The sequence below is a fragment of the Strix uralensis genome, chromosome 3 (assembly GCF_047716275.1).
Source record: "Strix uralensis isolate ZFMK-TIS-50842 chromosome 3, bStrUra1, whole genome shotgun sequence".
Lineage (NCBI taxonomy): Eukaryota > Metazoa > Chordata > Aves > Strigiformes > Strigidae > Strix > Strix uralensis.
The window spans coordinates 50,476,666-50,492,485 of NC_133974.1; the positions used below are offsets into that span (position 1 = coordinate 50,476,666).

The following is a 15,820-nucleotide window of genomic DNA, read 5'->3' on the forward strand; positions in this document are numbered from 1 at the left end:
GTCTGCAGGGGGAATTGAGATTTCTTCACCTCTGGGAGGCAGCCTGTAGTTTAAAGTAACTAGAGCCTGAAACTTGTCGTTTAGGTACAGCACAGTGTGCTAAAAATTAACATGAACTTTAAAAAGGGGGAGAGCAGTCTTGAGCTGAGGAGAAGGGTGACGAGTTTGCTTATGGCAACTCTAAATATGTAGAAAATAGATATGAGAGTTTAAAAGGGCATCTTAACCATGAGTTCAGGAAAGCAGGTATTTTCCTGTCTTCCTTAATTTCAAATATAGTGAAAAAAACAATATAATTCTATCCACATTTATCAATGTGTTTTAATAGAAAAAAATGGGGTCAATAAATTCTCTGAAAAGAGGCTAAAATGAAGGAAGATTGAGTGTTCATCGCTTCCATATTTTGAGCCTGCGACTTCCAAAATCAAAGGCCTAGTAATCCTAATGGATTGACTTCCAAAATTCCTTGGATTTGTTTTGCTGGACTTGTCTCTCTCCAGGGCTTAGCTGGATCCCTGCAGATAGATTTTCAGGTTTATATGCTGTAATTCCACTTAGTCCAGCTGTAAACTTGCGGTGGCTGAATTAATACATTATAAGGGGAAAAAAAAGGAAAAAAAAAAATTATATACCTACAAAACCCCTAGCTTGTATATCAAATCCTGAGGGGGGAAAACTGGGCATTTCAATTAGTTGGTTGTGTGGCCTGATTGAAGAACAGCCCCGTGGCTAACAAAGCTTTGTCTGTAGTATCAGCTTGCTCCTCATCCACCAGGACAAATAGAGTGGTTGGTCATTAACGGGCTAGCCATCGGGTAGGGGTTTTGTTCTTAAATGGGGGCTTTGTCTTATCCCTGCTGTTTAAGCTCTCTCCAAGCACTCCTCACCTGTCATATCTGTCATACATTTAATTCATCACGCTTTCTGGTCAAAAGCTACACTGATAGTATCAAAAGAAGAGGAGGGGGCTTCTTATAACTTTAGCGATCAAAGGAGATTACCAAGCAAATAAGATTTTAATGAAGACGGCAGGTTTGGAAAAGAGAATTTACTGCATTGCGAACCGCTAGCACATAAAGGTTCGTTTTATCTGTATAGTATTTGAGTGTGGAATCCCAAACTATAACAGAAAGAAGGATGGATACATGTGTCGGTTTGTGGTTTTAATTAAAAACACAGAGGAAGATGTAGGGGGAAAAAAGAGCTCTTTTATTTTACTTATAGAGGTCCTATTTTTAATCTGTAAATATGGTAAGTGTAGCAGTCTGTGTTAAAACACAAGTTTTTTGCAATGATGGCAAATACATCAAGCAATTTGCCACTGAACTAGTATTGTCAGGGCAATGCTCTCTGTTATTTGATGTAAGTTTCAAAATACCGATCACAATACTGAGATATGCTTGGCCTCGCTGTAACCACTCAAGAGTCAAAGCAGGCAGGCAGTTGCCAGTTACAGGCATGGACACCCTCGTATTCCTGTGATCGTACATGACGGAGGCCAGAGATAACCGAAGTGCACCTTTTGTGTCGGTGGGCATTTAACAGGAAGGCAGCCCTGTGCCGGGGACTGGGGAACACTGAATGCCGTCGCTGACGGGTTAGCATGGAAAAGCACATGCTGCCCCATGGTGCTTTGTCACGGAATGTGAGCCTGCAGCACCCGCACCTTAATTCACAATTATTTTCTGTTAAACCTGCAGTCTTTCCACAGAGGAATTATCCCATTTGGGACTGACAGTCCAGAACACTTACTCCATTTTCTGATAAAGTGGAAACAACTGGTGGGGAATTACCTGTTGCAGTTCCTACTGCTGCTGGCATGCAGTAGTCAAGTGCTGCTGGGCCAGTCGTTTGGAGATTCACTTAGCAGCCAAGATGCTCTACTGGAAACATAAAGCAGTGCTTCACCCACTGGCCAGCATCTGTGCAGTGTATAGAGCCAAACCTGCCCTGTTAGCAGCAGAACTAGACAGCTTTATTTTTGCAGTTTTTCCTTGTGATGTAAAGAAAGCCTCTGCGATTGCTGTGGAGCCTTTGATAAAAGAAGGGTGGTTTTATTATTAGCACGGATGTTAACATCTTTACTTAAAAGACAGGGGGGAAGTGGCTGCCTAGCTTTCTTTAAATTGAACTTAAAACGTGGTGTCCAGGAAGGAGATCACAAAAACATGTCTGAGCTTGTCAGCCTTTATAGGTTTGGGTGGAAAACTACGGTTCTCACTTTCCGCTGAGTAATACTGAGAGCTCATTATTTGTGTGGTTTTCAACCTGGCTATGAATTATGAATGATTTATTTAAGAAGTGATAAACTATGGGCCTGCCCTTCAGATATGAGGAGGTCCCTACAGCTGACGTGTTTTATGTTCAGCGAGGAGATGGTCCTCAGCACCCTGCTGATGTTGGAGTTAATGTCTTGCATTTTCAGTTGGGGGCCAGTATCTGTCCCTTCAGTTGCTTTTCTGTAGCCCCCAGGGTCTCCTGATACACAAGGCACAGTGAACTAGTTTTACTGAAGAAGAGATGAAAAATCACATGCTGTCATCTGGTGACATGAGTTTAGCTGAACCAAAGTCAGACCCAGATTTATTTGCAAGTGAAGACGGAACCAGTTCAGAAACTCTGCTTGAACCTTGCTTTGACTAAGCATGTCAACAGATAGCTTCTAAACTGATTTGCTTGAATCAATAACGATAAAACCCGTGTGTGAATAGGCCCTGTATTTATCTGATACTGTGATGAGACAGTACGGCAGAGGCAGCTGCAGCAGGGCTCTCCCAGCACTCACACCAGTTCAGGGGATGGGTGTTAGTGGCACTGGGAGTTGTTCTGCAAAACTGCCCTGTAAACAGGGGTGGCATGTGTGCCAGACGCAAACATTTGCATTTACTGTTGGTTTAAGGACCTCCATGCTTTTATTCAGCTGGAATTTTTTTTTCTTTTTTTTTTTTTTCCCCCCTCTGTAAGTTAAGGGGAGCAAAGGCTAGCTTACAATATCATCTTTGCCTTCACAAATTAGAAACTCTGGGAAGATGCATGGGTTTCTTGAGGTATGGACCAACCATCTTAACTAATGTGTTTTGCTTATAGATCTTAAGAGGTATTTGCAGGACCAAAGTAGTTATGTGAAGAAGTGTTTTTTCAAACAACATAAGTCCACATGACAGCATATAAAAGTCAAATGACAGAGCAATTCATGGGTTATTGTTACAAAACTAACCTTTCAAATGAGCTCCTAAAATACTCTGTGGTTGCAGTTTCGCTTAAGGAATTTACTTCTAAGCCACTTTCACCAAGTTTAAATCTGTCTACAGAAAACTTCAAAAACTTTTTAGGAAAAGAGAGGAAGAAAAATAGCATGCTTTTTTCTGCGTTAAAGTGAATGCTTTTGGAACATATCACCCCATACCTGACTGAAATTTAAAAAAAAAAAATTTACCTTCAGAAACTGGGCATCAGTTTTCTTCGACAGAACAAAAGCCATGGTGCCAACACTTAGAAATACAACACATCAACTGCTCTTATAGCTCATACTTTATTCTCTGCTTCAAAGCTTGGGGCGGGGGGGCGGGAGAAAAACAGAGAGTGAGAGAGCGAAAGAGTCAAGCTCTTCAGAGCCTCTAATGACGCGTGCCAAACACGTGGAAGGTAAATCCCCTAATTCAGTCTATTCTTTCAGCATTCCCTGGCGGGTGGCCAAGCTAAATATTTCTGCCGGATAAAAAATGCGCCCTCGTATGCCGCACTTTCTTAACAGGATGGCTCTCTGGCTTTAGCGGAGGGGGCTTCTCTGGGGGAAAGCCAACATGTGTGTTCTCTTATCTATTTATTTATTTTATTAAAAAGGGGCTTTATGGGCTGTGATTGGATTAACTTAGTGAACCCTAGAGGAAGAGGAAAAACAAATTGGGAAGCTGGTTTAGCACCCCCACCTTTTTGTCATCTTCTTTTGGGATTTCCTGGCTGGCTGCCACCTTGAGCCTGTTGAATGTTCTTTAGATCAATCAATTAAAAAGGCTTTAATATTTCGGTGATTGGAACGCAACATATGGGCTGCTGGTGCGGATGTCATGTGGTGCGTGGAGTTAATTGAAATGATTAATAGAGGTGTTAGTTTCTTCAAGACTAATTGAAGAAAGAATATAATTGGAAGCATGGACTAACCATTGTTGATTTTTTTTAACATATTGTGTTTCTTAAACACTTTTACATGTTTATAAGCATGCAGATGGATTTTGTTTAGATTTTTTTGACAGGGTGATTTGCAAAATCACATTTACTGTACATCCAAAAGTCAAATCTAGTTTTTATGTAAATTAATCTGAAAAAATATTTCCATGTGTCTTGTCTGTTTCAGTAACCAGCACATACACTGAATTTCTGGTACTTGTTTGTCTTTAGATCCTCGCTAGACTTAAACCAATTTACCCAGACTTGCTGTTATTTGTGGGGTTACAGCATCCATCCTCAGGAACTGATCATGAGCCTCTGAAGGTCTGTTAAGAGCACTCTTCTCTCTGCACAGTGCGTTGTGATAATTTATGCTCTTCTGGCATCCTAGCACGCTGCAAACATGCCAGGTATTTCAAGGAAATAGCATCTCAATCGTACTGCACCACACCTTGTCAGCTTGACCATATTTCAGAGGGATCCATTTATCTATGCATAGGACTGGCAAAAGCTTGGCTTTGACAGTCAAAAAGTAATGTGAAATGAGAGAAATTCAGAGGATTTAGCTGAGACCAGATCCACCTTCTTTAAGAATAATACATACTTTTTTCAGCAGTAGTAGTGGTCTGTGAATTTTTACCAAAATTGTTGAGCTATTGTGAAATACAAAACGAAAGCAATGAACTGGCTGCAGAGGACATCTGGCAGCAAGGAGAGGGTACAAAGGATGTGTCTCTGAAAGTCATCCCGCTGCACAAGGTAGCTCTCAGGTTAGAAATGGGGAAACTAAGAAAACATGACAATCTCTTGTCTAGAGTCGACAAGCACGGGCTGGCTGCCTGAGCACTGCGAGGAAGAGCAGTGTCGCCTCCTGCTCGCTGCTGGGCTGTGGTTACCAGTGCCGTAGCAAACTTTCAGTTGGGGATTTCTTAAGGCTGAAGATCATGGCTTAAATAACTTGTGAATCTGCTAGAGGGCAAGCGGTTATCTTTGGGAGAAGAGAATCAGGCAAGATGGTAATGGAGTGTTGATCCAGAAGGTAAGTCAGTTCTGATTTAGGACAGATAAGCTACATTTTGAAGCACAGTATTTTCATGCCAGCCTTCTTTTTGCCTGCTTTTGGTAATAGAGGAGAAGCTTATGCATAATTTTATGTTCTGGAAGAGAACTGTCTTTCTAGAAAGAACATACAGATTTTCTCTATTGTTTTCTTTTGCACATGTGGTGCAGCTTATGTATTTGTGCATCTTTGCAGTAGTCAGAAAGTTTATTCTGCAGCCCAGAATAAACCGAACAGAGAAGTGATAGATAAGTTTAGAGGAGGTTTGTTGTTGGCTTAGAAGAAAAGAGTATAGGATGGTTTTAATATTTTAGAGTCTTCCCACACAGATTTCCAGTGATGCTTTGAAGGCAACTGTGTGTCTGCAAAGGCTTTGAGCCTCCCCGGAAGATGTGGCCTGTCTTGTGTACAGATCTGAGCGAAGCATTTGTAGAAAGGAAGTGGCTGTCCTGTACTGGGGGCTGAGAGGAAGGGAAGACATTAGGTCTGATTGCAAGCTTCCCTTACTCCCTGTTGCCTGATTTGTGTGCATGTAGTGCTAATAATTTTAGATGAGGGGTATGCTAGGACAGACTGGTGCAAATTAATCTTTCAAAATGATTTTATTATTATTATTTGGTGATGAGATTAGTCACTTAAGGATCTGGTTTTATTACAGCAAACTACTGCAATTAGATAGTCACTTGTTTATTTTTTAAATCTTAACAGTGATGAAAAATAGTAGCATCAGCATTGTTGTTGTCTCTGTTGCCCTTTAGGATTTAGTATATGAAAAGGAGCACTTTATGTAAACCTGTTGGAACAGGAACATCCTCTCTGTCTTTATCAAACCTTGCTATGCTGTATAGTTAATACAATTCTAGTGCATTGGCCTGAGCCACTGAAAGAGGAATATCAGGCCCAGGAAATAGGGTTGAAATCTATGCACATGTTTTGTATGTGATTTATGTGTGATGGTAATAGTCTCATCTACAAAGGAGAATGTTCAATAACTTCACCCTAAAATTAATCTCAGGAAACTGATCTCAAGTATAAGCGGAGCTGGTAGCGTGACCTGTTGCTAAGACAGACCATTTGCATTAGGAAATCCCACTTTTAAGTGCTGATAAATCTACCAAATACTAAATGTGTGACTCGTTTCTCACATTTTACTTTCCTCAGGCTGTATTTTTCCCAAAAATCTATTCTGCCATTTCCAAGGACTTGGTCACATCAAAAATTGTGTTGCTAACATTAAGAGTGCGATGACTTTCCTTTTGAAAAGTAATCTCCACCATGACAGCCCCCATTTTTTGGAGCAGAAGTTTGAATGATAGGTTCAGTGGCCGGAGGAAGGACAGCATATGTGACAGGGGAGGGTGGTGGCCATTGTTGTCAGGGATGCTCGAATACTGTCCCTCTGCCGGGAGGACCTCCCAGGAGTTCCTGGATCTGCACATGTGCTTCACTTACATCGAGTGTCTGTCAGAGCAAGACCAGGACACATACCAGTCCTGTCCCCCACCTCCTTCCCCGATTCCCACGCCCAGGAGAATCACTTTTGAGCTAGAAGCCAACCTAGACCACTGGCAGAGCAGCCCCCCTCAGGAGCTGTAGGAGGGCATCATGGCTCACTTCAGTGAGTGAACACTGTTGGGTCAAGAACTGAGGGCCTGAACTGAGAGCAACAGAGTGCATGTTCAGTGCATGCTTGCTGAAAACTGTCCTGAGGCCAGAGAGTCATCAAAAGGAGCTGTTTTGAAAATCCTATGGACAAGAGTGGAACCTGATTATGAAGGACGAGAGACTGTGCCTGGAGATCAGCAGTGTCAGGGAGGAGGGAAACCGAGAGTAAGGTTGGTACAAGACTGAGGGATTTATCTTTATGGGTTACTGTAGATGAAGACAAGCAAGCTTGGTGTTAAAAGCGGGTGGGATGTAAGCCAGCTCTGATCCAAAAGCTGCCTGACTGCATTAGCACGGTGCTAAGCCCAAGCTAATATATCCGGCTTCTCACCAGGGCTTATTAGCTCGGGCTCAGTGCCATACTAACATAGTCACAGGACTTCCAGTTGGCTTGACACCATGTCTGCTCAACGTGTGAACTGAGCTCACCGCTACGTGCCTGCAGAGGAGCACCAGGAGATGCCTGGAGACTTGACTACATCATGCTGCTGTTCAGGCTGTGGAGGCCAGGCCTGCTAGTCTGCAGGAAGGGGCACATGGAGGTAGAGAGTGTTTGCTTAGATCAAGAGGGGAAAGAAGTGCAGTGCAGGTGAGGAACCAGGAGGGACTGAGACTGGCTTCATGGAGCCTGGGTATGGGAGTGACTGGAAAGGGAAACTAATAGAGGGGTCAGGAGGAACAAGGTGTGGACTTGCTGGGCAAGGAAACTGATCAGAAGTCTGAGACAAGGTCTGGAAGATGGGCTGAGAGGGGAGGGGAGGGGAGGGGAGGGGAGGGGAGGGGAGGGGACAACAAACTCCACACCAAACCTAGCATGAAACCAAGATGCCTGAAAGCACATTCCTCTGCTTCCAGCACATCACCTGGGAAAACCCACCAGTAGAAGTGTCCTGTCCCTTCCAGTGCTTGTGCTGAGCTTGCCCAAAAACAGCTGTATGGTTGCTCTGAGACAGGTCTACTAACTTCCCTGCAGAGGTCTGCCTGTGGCAGATGAGAATGTCCCAGCCCCACTGAGGATCTGTGTGGTCATCAGTGTGATGCCAGGTCATGGGATCTCTCCTTTTTCTATTTGTAGTTTCAAAAATCAGCACAAAAACTGTTTAAGAACATTACTAAAATTGCAAACTCAAGTTCTGCAGAGTTTAGGTTGTTTGCCTAATCCCAATTTGATCTTCTTATGCGTTATGATACGGTCTTTAATTACTTATTTAATTACAGTTTTTTCTACTGCTTGCTTGCCTCATTCAGGCATCAGACAAGCTTGCTAGGAGAGATGAATTGGGGTGGTATAATAAAATGTTATCTTTAAGACACCTCTTCCCGCCATCTCATTCGCTGCAGTGTAAGGAAGTAAAACGGCCATGGTAGGAGGAAGTGTTGCTTTTCTCGGGACAGGTGAGCTCTGCTCTGAGGAACCAGGTATTATTTCTGCCCGTGTTTCTGAAGAAGATTCATGCCAGTTTACCTCAGCAAAGCCTTTTGCGTGTGGTCATTAATTTTGATATCTTCCTGGGTGCCTGATGTGAAGCCCTGCAAAATACAGAGCCATCACAGATGCCAGGAAGAAAAAGCTTTGAACATAGAGAGTAATATGCCATGCTGAGTAAATTGGCTGCTCTGCATCCCAAAATTAATGTACACTTTTGATGTTAATGTCACTGTGTCTCCATACCCCTTCTGCAGAGTGAGAATAACAATAATACCTTCATCAGCATATGGGGGAGGTATTGTGAAAATAAGATTAGTCATTATTTGATATTGGTGAGCAATTCAAGTGTTGCTATTGTGATGAGCAAAGTGGAAAAATACAAGACAAAATTGGTTTGTCTTCCATTTGAATGGTCTGTGATAAAAGTAAGGCACTGGGCCTTTTAGGGAGAAAGAAGATAATGTGGAAGAATGACTTTTTTGTCAGCACTCTTCTTTCTAAACACTGAATGAGGAAGAGATCTGGTGTAAAAAAAGATGGTGCATCATATGCCAGGAGTGCAGAGCTGAGTTTTTGTATGCAATTCTACACCTGGCATCTCTCACCATTTGAAAGAGTGCCTGATTTTTGCACCATAATAGTCTCCGCTTTCTGTCATTTTGGAGCATTTGTTTCACTGCAAAGTATGTGGCTTTTTATGTGAGGCTGTTTTCTTGCAAATCTGATGGTTTGCTGTAGGTTTTTACAGAACTTTGACTCAGCTTCAGGGAAGGAGGAATGAAGAAGCAGAAGAGTGAACTTCTGGAAGCTGAAACCCTCCTTTCCCTGTGTTTGAGCAATCTGTGCTCTTATGAAACCTTTTGAAATCTCATTTACTAATGTCTTTCTGACCCCCAAAATTATTCTTGTGCAAATGTTGACACCCAGCAGAGATGAAATCATTGACTTAGGAAAACATATCTAGCTTGTCAGAAACTGCAGGATTCCAACAATACACCAGCTTTTCTTTTTTTCTTTCCTTTTTTTTTTATTGTTTGTGGTTAGTTGGCAGATGGTATTGTGAGTCAGGTTATACATATTTGAGAGAGCAGAATGTTTTTTCAGTTCATATGAACTCAAATCTGTGTCACATACCGAACTGGTTTTATTTTCTGGTCTTCTGCTCATGAATTTTCTATGTGCTTGTGATTTTGATATGTTTGGTAATTTTATGTTGACAGTTTTAATTACACACTCACAGAGTGTATAAGCAGAACAAGAACTAGATGTTTTCCAGTTGAATCCAGGCTGTGTGTAAATTTTCTGTGTGGGTTGGACCCATAGTTCACTGAAATCAAAGGACATCAGAGTTTCTCCACTGACCACCTGAAATCAGTTAGTCCTCAGTTGTTGGTTTTTTGATGATTCTGACACTAAATTTCTTTGATTTGATTGCTGAAGTGATCTGAAAGTGGATGAAGAAACCATCAGAAAAATTTTGAGACTTTGGTCCCCTGTGTCATGCCGTTAGACACTGGGCAGGGCAAAAGGAACAATTACAATCTATTCATGGACATCTGTAAAGCCAGAAGATGCATTTAAACTTGATTTTACATCTTAGATTTTTAGGGTCACAGAGTAATTCTAAAAAGAAAAATATGTTTCTATGGAGTTTGCTGTGCATAGAAGGAGGGAGCTGCCCTCTAATAAGCTAGTGAAAAAACAAAATAGTCTCATTGGTCCAAAAGCGACGCTTTTGGGTTCTGCTGTTCAGACACGAGTTTTGGGGTTTGTGTTTTAAATTAAAGGCGTGGCTGGATGTTCATTATCCCTATGATAAAAGCAGTAAAAATACGTGCAAAATTACTCTTGTGCAATGTTGTAATTTACCTTTATTTTAAACTGGCTTACACATCTTAATACATTATGACAATCAGAATTATCAGGCCACCAGGCGGAGAGGAGTTTGTTTTGTTAATTGCTCTTGTTAAGCCTAATTACAGAACGGGGTGGAGTGGATGCGAGGGGAGGGAGGAATCTGCTAGCAAGAGGAAATCCTAAAATCCTCGGAGCGGTTCCAGGCAGTGCGTGTTGGGGAGCGAGAGCGCGGGTGTGGTGTGCGTGTGCGGGGTGTTCGAGCATGCGTGCGTGTGTGTAAGGGTGTGAGAGTGAATGACAGACTTTCCATATGGACTAAAATCCTGAGATGCACGAGCAGGAGGTGGGGAACCTGTGCTGTGTGGACACATGAAGGTACAGCTGAACAAAGAACTGTGCTGTATTTTGCTTTATGAATTAACTCCTTTATCTTTGGGGGGGAGGCATGATGCAGATTACTTACTTTGCTGTTAATTTTTGAGTTTTATGTTAGATTGAGTGTTAGAATGGTTTAATGATGTGATGTGCCATCCTTTGATATTATGGGTTGCCAGCACAAGGTGCATGCATGTAGCTGTAAGTTGGCACCCTAAATCCCTTTGAACCGTTTTCCTTCCTCCTGGTGATTGCAGCAGAGACGTGCTGCCCACAAACTGTGTTACTTGTTTAGACTTTCCAATGGAAAGCATACATCAAAAGAGCCCTTCTGCCCTGCATTATTCTGGTTTGTTTGTGTGCCCCACATTATGCTGCTGGCCACTTACTGTGCCTGACCTGCATTGTCAGCCCCCTCCGTTGCCTCGGAAGCCTCCGGGACAGAAGTTTCTGATAAGGCAGTTTTGAGCCAGCCAGACGCAAAGTAAATGATCATATAACAAATCTGTGCTCTTCTCTGGGGTATGTTACCTGACTTGTTTGCTGCCAAGGTGGTTTTATTGTTTTGGCTACTGGGTGGAGGGAGGAGGGTAGAACAGCAGAGGAGTCACGCTTTTGTTTTGCTTAATTATAATGTATGCTTTTAATAAAACCTTTTAGCACCATGAATTAAATGGCATTGCAGCCCTGCACAAGAAGAAAAATGCTACTGCTGTTGTAGCTGACAGCTGAGTTAGATGGCCAGTGTGGGTCTGAGGCTCAGAAGCCTTTTCTTTGCTGGCTGGAGATAGTGCTGGGTAAATGTGTTTACTTTTTCCTTAGTATTTATACTAGTTAATGTGTCGCACTAGATAAATCTACTTCCTGAGTCCATCTTTCAGCTTGCTCTCATCCCGCCCAATTGACAAATGGTTTGAGTTTGACACCGTTTTATCAGTTGAGCCCCTGCTGGGTGCTGCATGCCTGCTTGTTCCTACTTTATCGTTAAAAGTGAATTATCTGCAATATTTTGTTACCATCTAGCAGTTGGCAGGCTTTCCTATAAGAACTGATTTAGATTTCAGCAAGGGGAGGCTGTTGTCTTTCTCTGCAAAGCCCCGTTGTTGCTCTCCAGGAAAACAAAAGATCCCAGAGCTTTCTGTACCGCAATCTGCTGCTGTCCCACTTTCAAGGAGGTGTTTTGTTTGTTGCGGCAGCTTCCTATCTTAAAATGATAAATTGGACATGTGCAGTGTCTTAAACCTCTGTCTCCAAGGCTTTGTGTTCACTTAGGATAAAATACATTATTTTGTGGTAGGCTCTGGTGTGATTTAAACTTGGTTTAAAGATTACAAAGCAAAAGGGAAAGCATCAACATCTTCAGCGCAGTGGTAGTTTGATGAGGAATAGCTGTCAGGAGGAGAACTCTACTGACTTACCTCAAGTGGGTTGTAAATGCATTAGGAATTCATTAATATTAATAGTAGAATAGACATTTCCTACATTCGTCTGACATCTTCCACACTCTTTTTTTCCCCCCTTTCCTTTCCTTTTTTTTTTTTTTTTTTTTCTTAAGAGCAACTTGGAGTGCAGTTTTAACGCTTATTCAAGTTAATACAAGGATGATAAGCTAAAGTTAAACAGAAGGAGACCCCTGAGTGTGTGAGGTCGGTCTCAAGGAGTCCTGGAATTTGGTGCTGTGCTTTAGAGAAAGATTGTGGTAAACTCTTGGGTGAGGCTTCCAGGGCAGTTTGCAAAAGGGGTCCGCTAGGTACGATTGTAACCAAAAGAAATTGTTCTATGAGGGTGACAGGAAGGTCACTATCAAAATGGCATGTAAGGGTTAATATCTGTGTAGATTTCTAAGGTGGACACAGTAGTGGCTTGTTCACAAGTTCAGGGGTGAAAAAAGAAAATCCAAACCATTCTTCAGTCTCCAAATGTTTTGTGAGGTTGGCTAAACAGTTCAGTTTGAAAAATAAATAGATCTAAGGTAATTTGTTCTTGGTTTCCATTTTTTAAGTCCTGTGAGGCACATTTTCATGCTTTTGGTCTGTCACCAGCAGGCTTCCAAGCTTTCTTCAAAAAAAGGAAAAAATGAAATTTGAGAAAAACACCAAATATCTGTGAGATGTAAAATAAAACCGAGAATATTGTTAGCACATGTAATTGTGACAATCGTTTTTCAGCATCCTGCACAGCACATCACATCACAATTTCACCCACTGAGCCCTTTAACTAGGAGAACTTATGTTAGTAAAGTGAAGCAGGGACTTGCTTTTTATAGAAAAACCTGCTAAGAGTCCCAGTCTGTAAAACGCCAAAAGAAGAAAGATAAGCCCCCCCAAAGCGCCTAGTCTGGCGAGACTAGTGATGCAGCAGCTACAAACACAGAAGCGCACACGCGTTTGGCAGCCCTTATTGATAGGGCAATTTGAATTGTCAGTGTGCGTCTGCTCTACTTGTTGAGCCTAATGAAAAGTACAGTTTAATCACTGGTGTGCCAAATTGACCATGATTAGCTGTTATTGCAGATTAGTGCATTGTCTGGGGCTCCAGAATTATTGATCCGGGTGCTGTGCTCTGGTGTTTTCTGTGCCCTCTATCGTAACCTCTTCTTAATGCTTAGGGGAGGGAAGCAAGAAAGGAGAGTGGGAGGGAAGAAGTCCAGATGGGAAGAAAACAGGTCCTGAAAAGACCACATAGGAACTAGGTCAGGTACTCTGGAGATTAAAGAAGCATGCTTCATCCCTGGACGCAGGAGGCAGGGACAAGTAGCATACAATTACGAGGAATTAGAACGGCAACAAGTAGTGCAGATTTATCAGCTTTAATTGTCTATTGTCAGGACAGAGCCCTTCTTGTAGATCAGGCGCTGCCAATGCTTTAATACCTCTAATGGACTCTCTATTGTGGGATTATCTCCCCTAAGGACAATGTCTTTCTTAAAACTACTTGTTTTGGGAGAGGGAAGGGGGGGAACAGAAGAAAAAAAAAGAAGTCGCTTCAGTCCTCGTCTTTTTTTTCTCTCTGGTTTGTCACATTCTGCAGGAAGTAGCTGAGAGCCCAGTGTTGCTCTTCTGTCAGCAGCCCTATTCCTTCAGGGGAACTAATAGATACCTATTGAACATTAACCCCCTTTGCTCCACCTTCCCCAACGAGCTCCTCCAGGAACAATAGCTGGTTGATAAAGAGCAGATAAGCAAGGACACCCGGCTTAAGAATCCCTCTGCTATCTTTGTTTTAAAAGCTTTCCTGGGTTTTGCAAAGTAAACATTACAACATTTAAAGAAGGATAAGGTGTCAACTATTTAATGAGAAGTTGTGTTTAATAGCAGAGGAATTCTTCCCTCCCCCAGCCAACACACAGGTATGAAAAGACTGTTATTTCACCACCCTGGGGTAGGAAAGGTGAAGAAATGACAACTGTACTCTTAGAGGCTTAAAAAGTGGTCCTTCAGCCCACTCCTGTCAGATTCCCTAGTCAACATTAAACATACAGTCACTATTTCGAATACTTTAGTCCTAGATGCACGGTAGTCGCATTGCTGGATCTGTGATAATCTGTGGGTAAATATTTTCGTTTCCACCATATGTGCTTTGTCATGGTGTGTAGCTGTTGTTTTGGTTAATCTGTTTTGAAATGCACTCCGTGGCCAGTCCTTTGTCTGAGAAAAGTGGCTTGGTTCCACCCATGGATCTCCCCCTCCTTCTGCTGTGTTCATCAGCTCCACGAGATTGGGCAGCCTGGAGAGTATCTGAAATGAAAACTGAATTGTGCAGGAACAGAGTCCGAAGTTTCACCATGCTTCATATCACTATGTCTTACCAGGCAGGTTGAGGAAAGAATACCCCAAAAAGTGTCATGACTGCCAAGTTGGGAAGAGACATGGAAGTTGAATGAATGCAATTAGTTCTGAGGTGGCTTTGTTATTTCAGATTGTTGTGAGCTTGTTGCGGGGATGATGTCTTCGAACTATTCACAGGAGTGAGCCTTCTAATAAATGTATAGCATCCCATCCCTCATCTGTAACAGCCTGGAAATCAGCCCATTTTAAAGAAAAATTTCCCAGAGCACACCCTTTTTTCAGGTTTCTGTCATCAGTAAGTTTGAAAAGTGGTTGGAATGGGTTGGTTTGTTTTAATTCATTTTTCCTGAGTCTCAGTTGCTATGGACAGAATATTCAAAAGCCCATGTTTGGGGTGTGGAAGGTTGATTTTTGTGCTCAGGTTTTCTTGTCCAATATAAACTTGGGTTGGTAGAAACATGCAAAGACAATATAAGAGTTGTTGTATGGGCTCCTGGCTGTCATCCCTACCTTTCCCAAGACCGCTGTCACTCAGAAGTGTGATGAGAAGGCTGATGATAACCAAGAGGGGAACATCTGTGGTCTTTGCTGTGAGGCATTTCCCTTCTCATAAGGAACAAGGAGGTGGCTCTTCATGTTTAGTCCAGACTGAAGTCTGCTGCCTTTTCCCACAATGAAAAGAAGTGCAGTGACAAAGCCTCTGCTGCTGCTTTCTCAACACCTTCACCCCAGCTTGCTTCCTGGGAAACAAAGAGTGAGTGGCTTCAGACTGTTTTGTCATTGCTGTTCAGCTGCATTCGCAGCAAAGAGAAGCCCACCTTCTCACGGTGACTTCTCGCTCTTCTGATAGCAGGCCCAGACAGCCTCGGCTCCTTCTTCTCAAACTCGAGCTCAGCAAGAGGAAATGGCTGAAGCTTAGTTCTCGCTTCTGTGTGCTGCAAGAATATTTTTTCCATTGGAGGAGGGTTGTTTTGGCTTATTCATAAGTCATCTGAGCAGTATTTTAATAAGGCCTAGCTGGAAACAAAAAGGGATATGGTGTTTTAGTTTGAATCCTTTTTTATCTTTTTAAGGAAAATTTCTTGAGAGGATGAAACAACAGAAGTCAAGAGATGTTAAGGCTTGCACTGAGTAGTAGCCGAGAGTGCAGCCAAGAGATCTGCTCTTGGTATTGCACAGCCGAGACAAAAATAAACGTAAAGGCATTTGGAAGTGCTACAAGGCAATGACCAGGGTGCTCTGTAATTAAAGGCAGTCCCTGAAAGCTGCACGTGTTAATTCAAAAGCCTCCTGGCTACAACATACACCACCCCAAAAGCCCTTGCAAAAACCTTCATGTAGATTCAAGTGCAATTTTAATTTCTCTCCTTATAGGCAATACCATGCTAAAGTTGTCTAGGGCATACAAAGCCTCTGAGATGGTATCTGAAGCCTATAGGCTGTGTTTTGCAAAGGTCAGGCCAGTCTGTGAGAAGAAGG

The 15,820-nt window shown here is 42.4% G+C and overlaps 1 protein-coding gene across 4 annotated transcripts in view; it reads left to right on the forward strand.

The window, feature by feature from the left end:
• The window catches only part of PRDM1 (PR/SET domain 1), a 65,138-nt gene that overhangs the window by 20,907 nt on the left and 28,411 nt on the right, over window positions 1-15,820 (forward strand). For 2 of the 4 annotated variants that reach the window (XM_074862202.1, XM_074862206.1), the window contains exon 1: window positions 10,475-10,553. The exons of the other annotated variants lie outside the window; for them this stretch is intronic. In XM_074862202.1, the coding sequence (XP_074718303.1) occupies window positions 10,548-10,553 (6 nt within the window). In that variant the 5' untranslated portion in view covers window positions 10,475-10,547. Of the gene's footprint in view, window positions 1-10,474; window positions 10,554-15,820 lie in introns of those variants that run through there. 4 annotated transcript variants of the gene reach the window in all.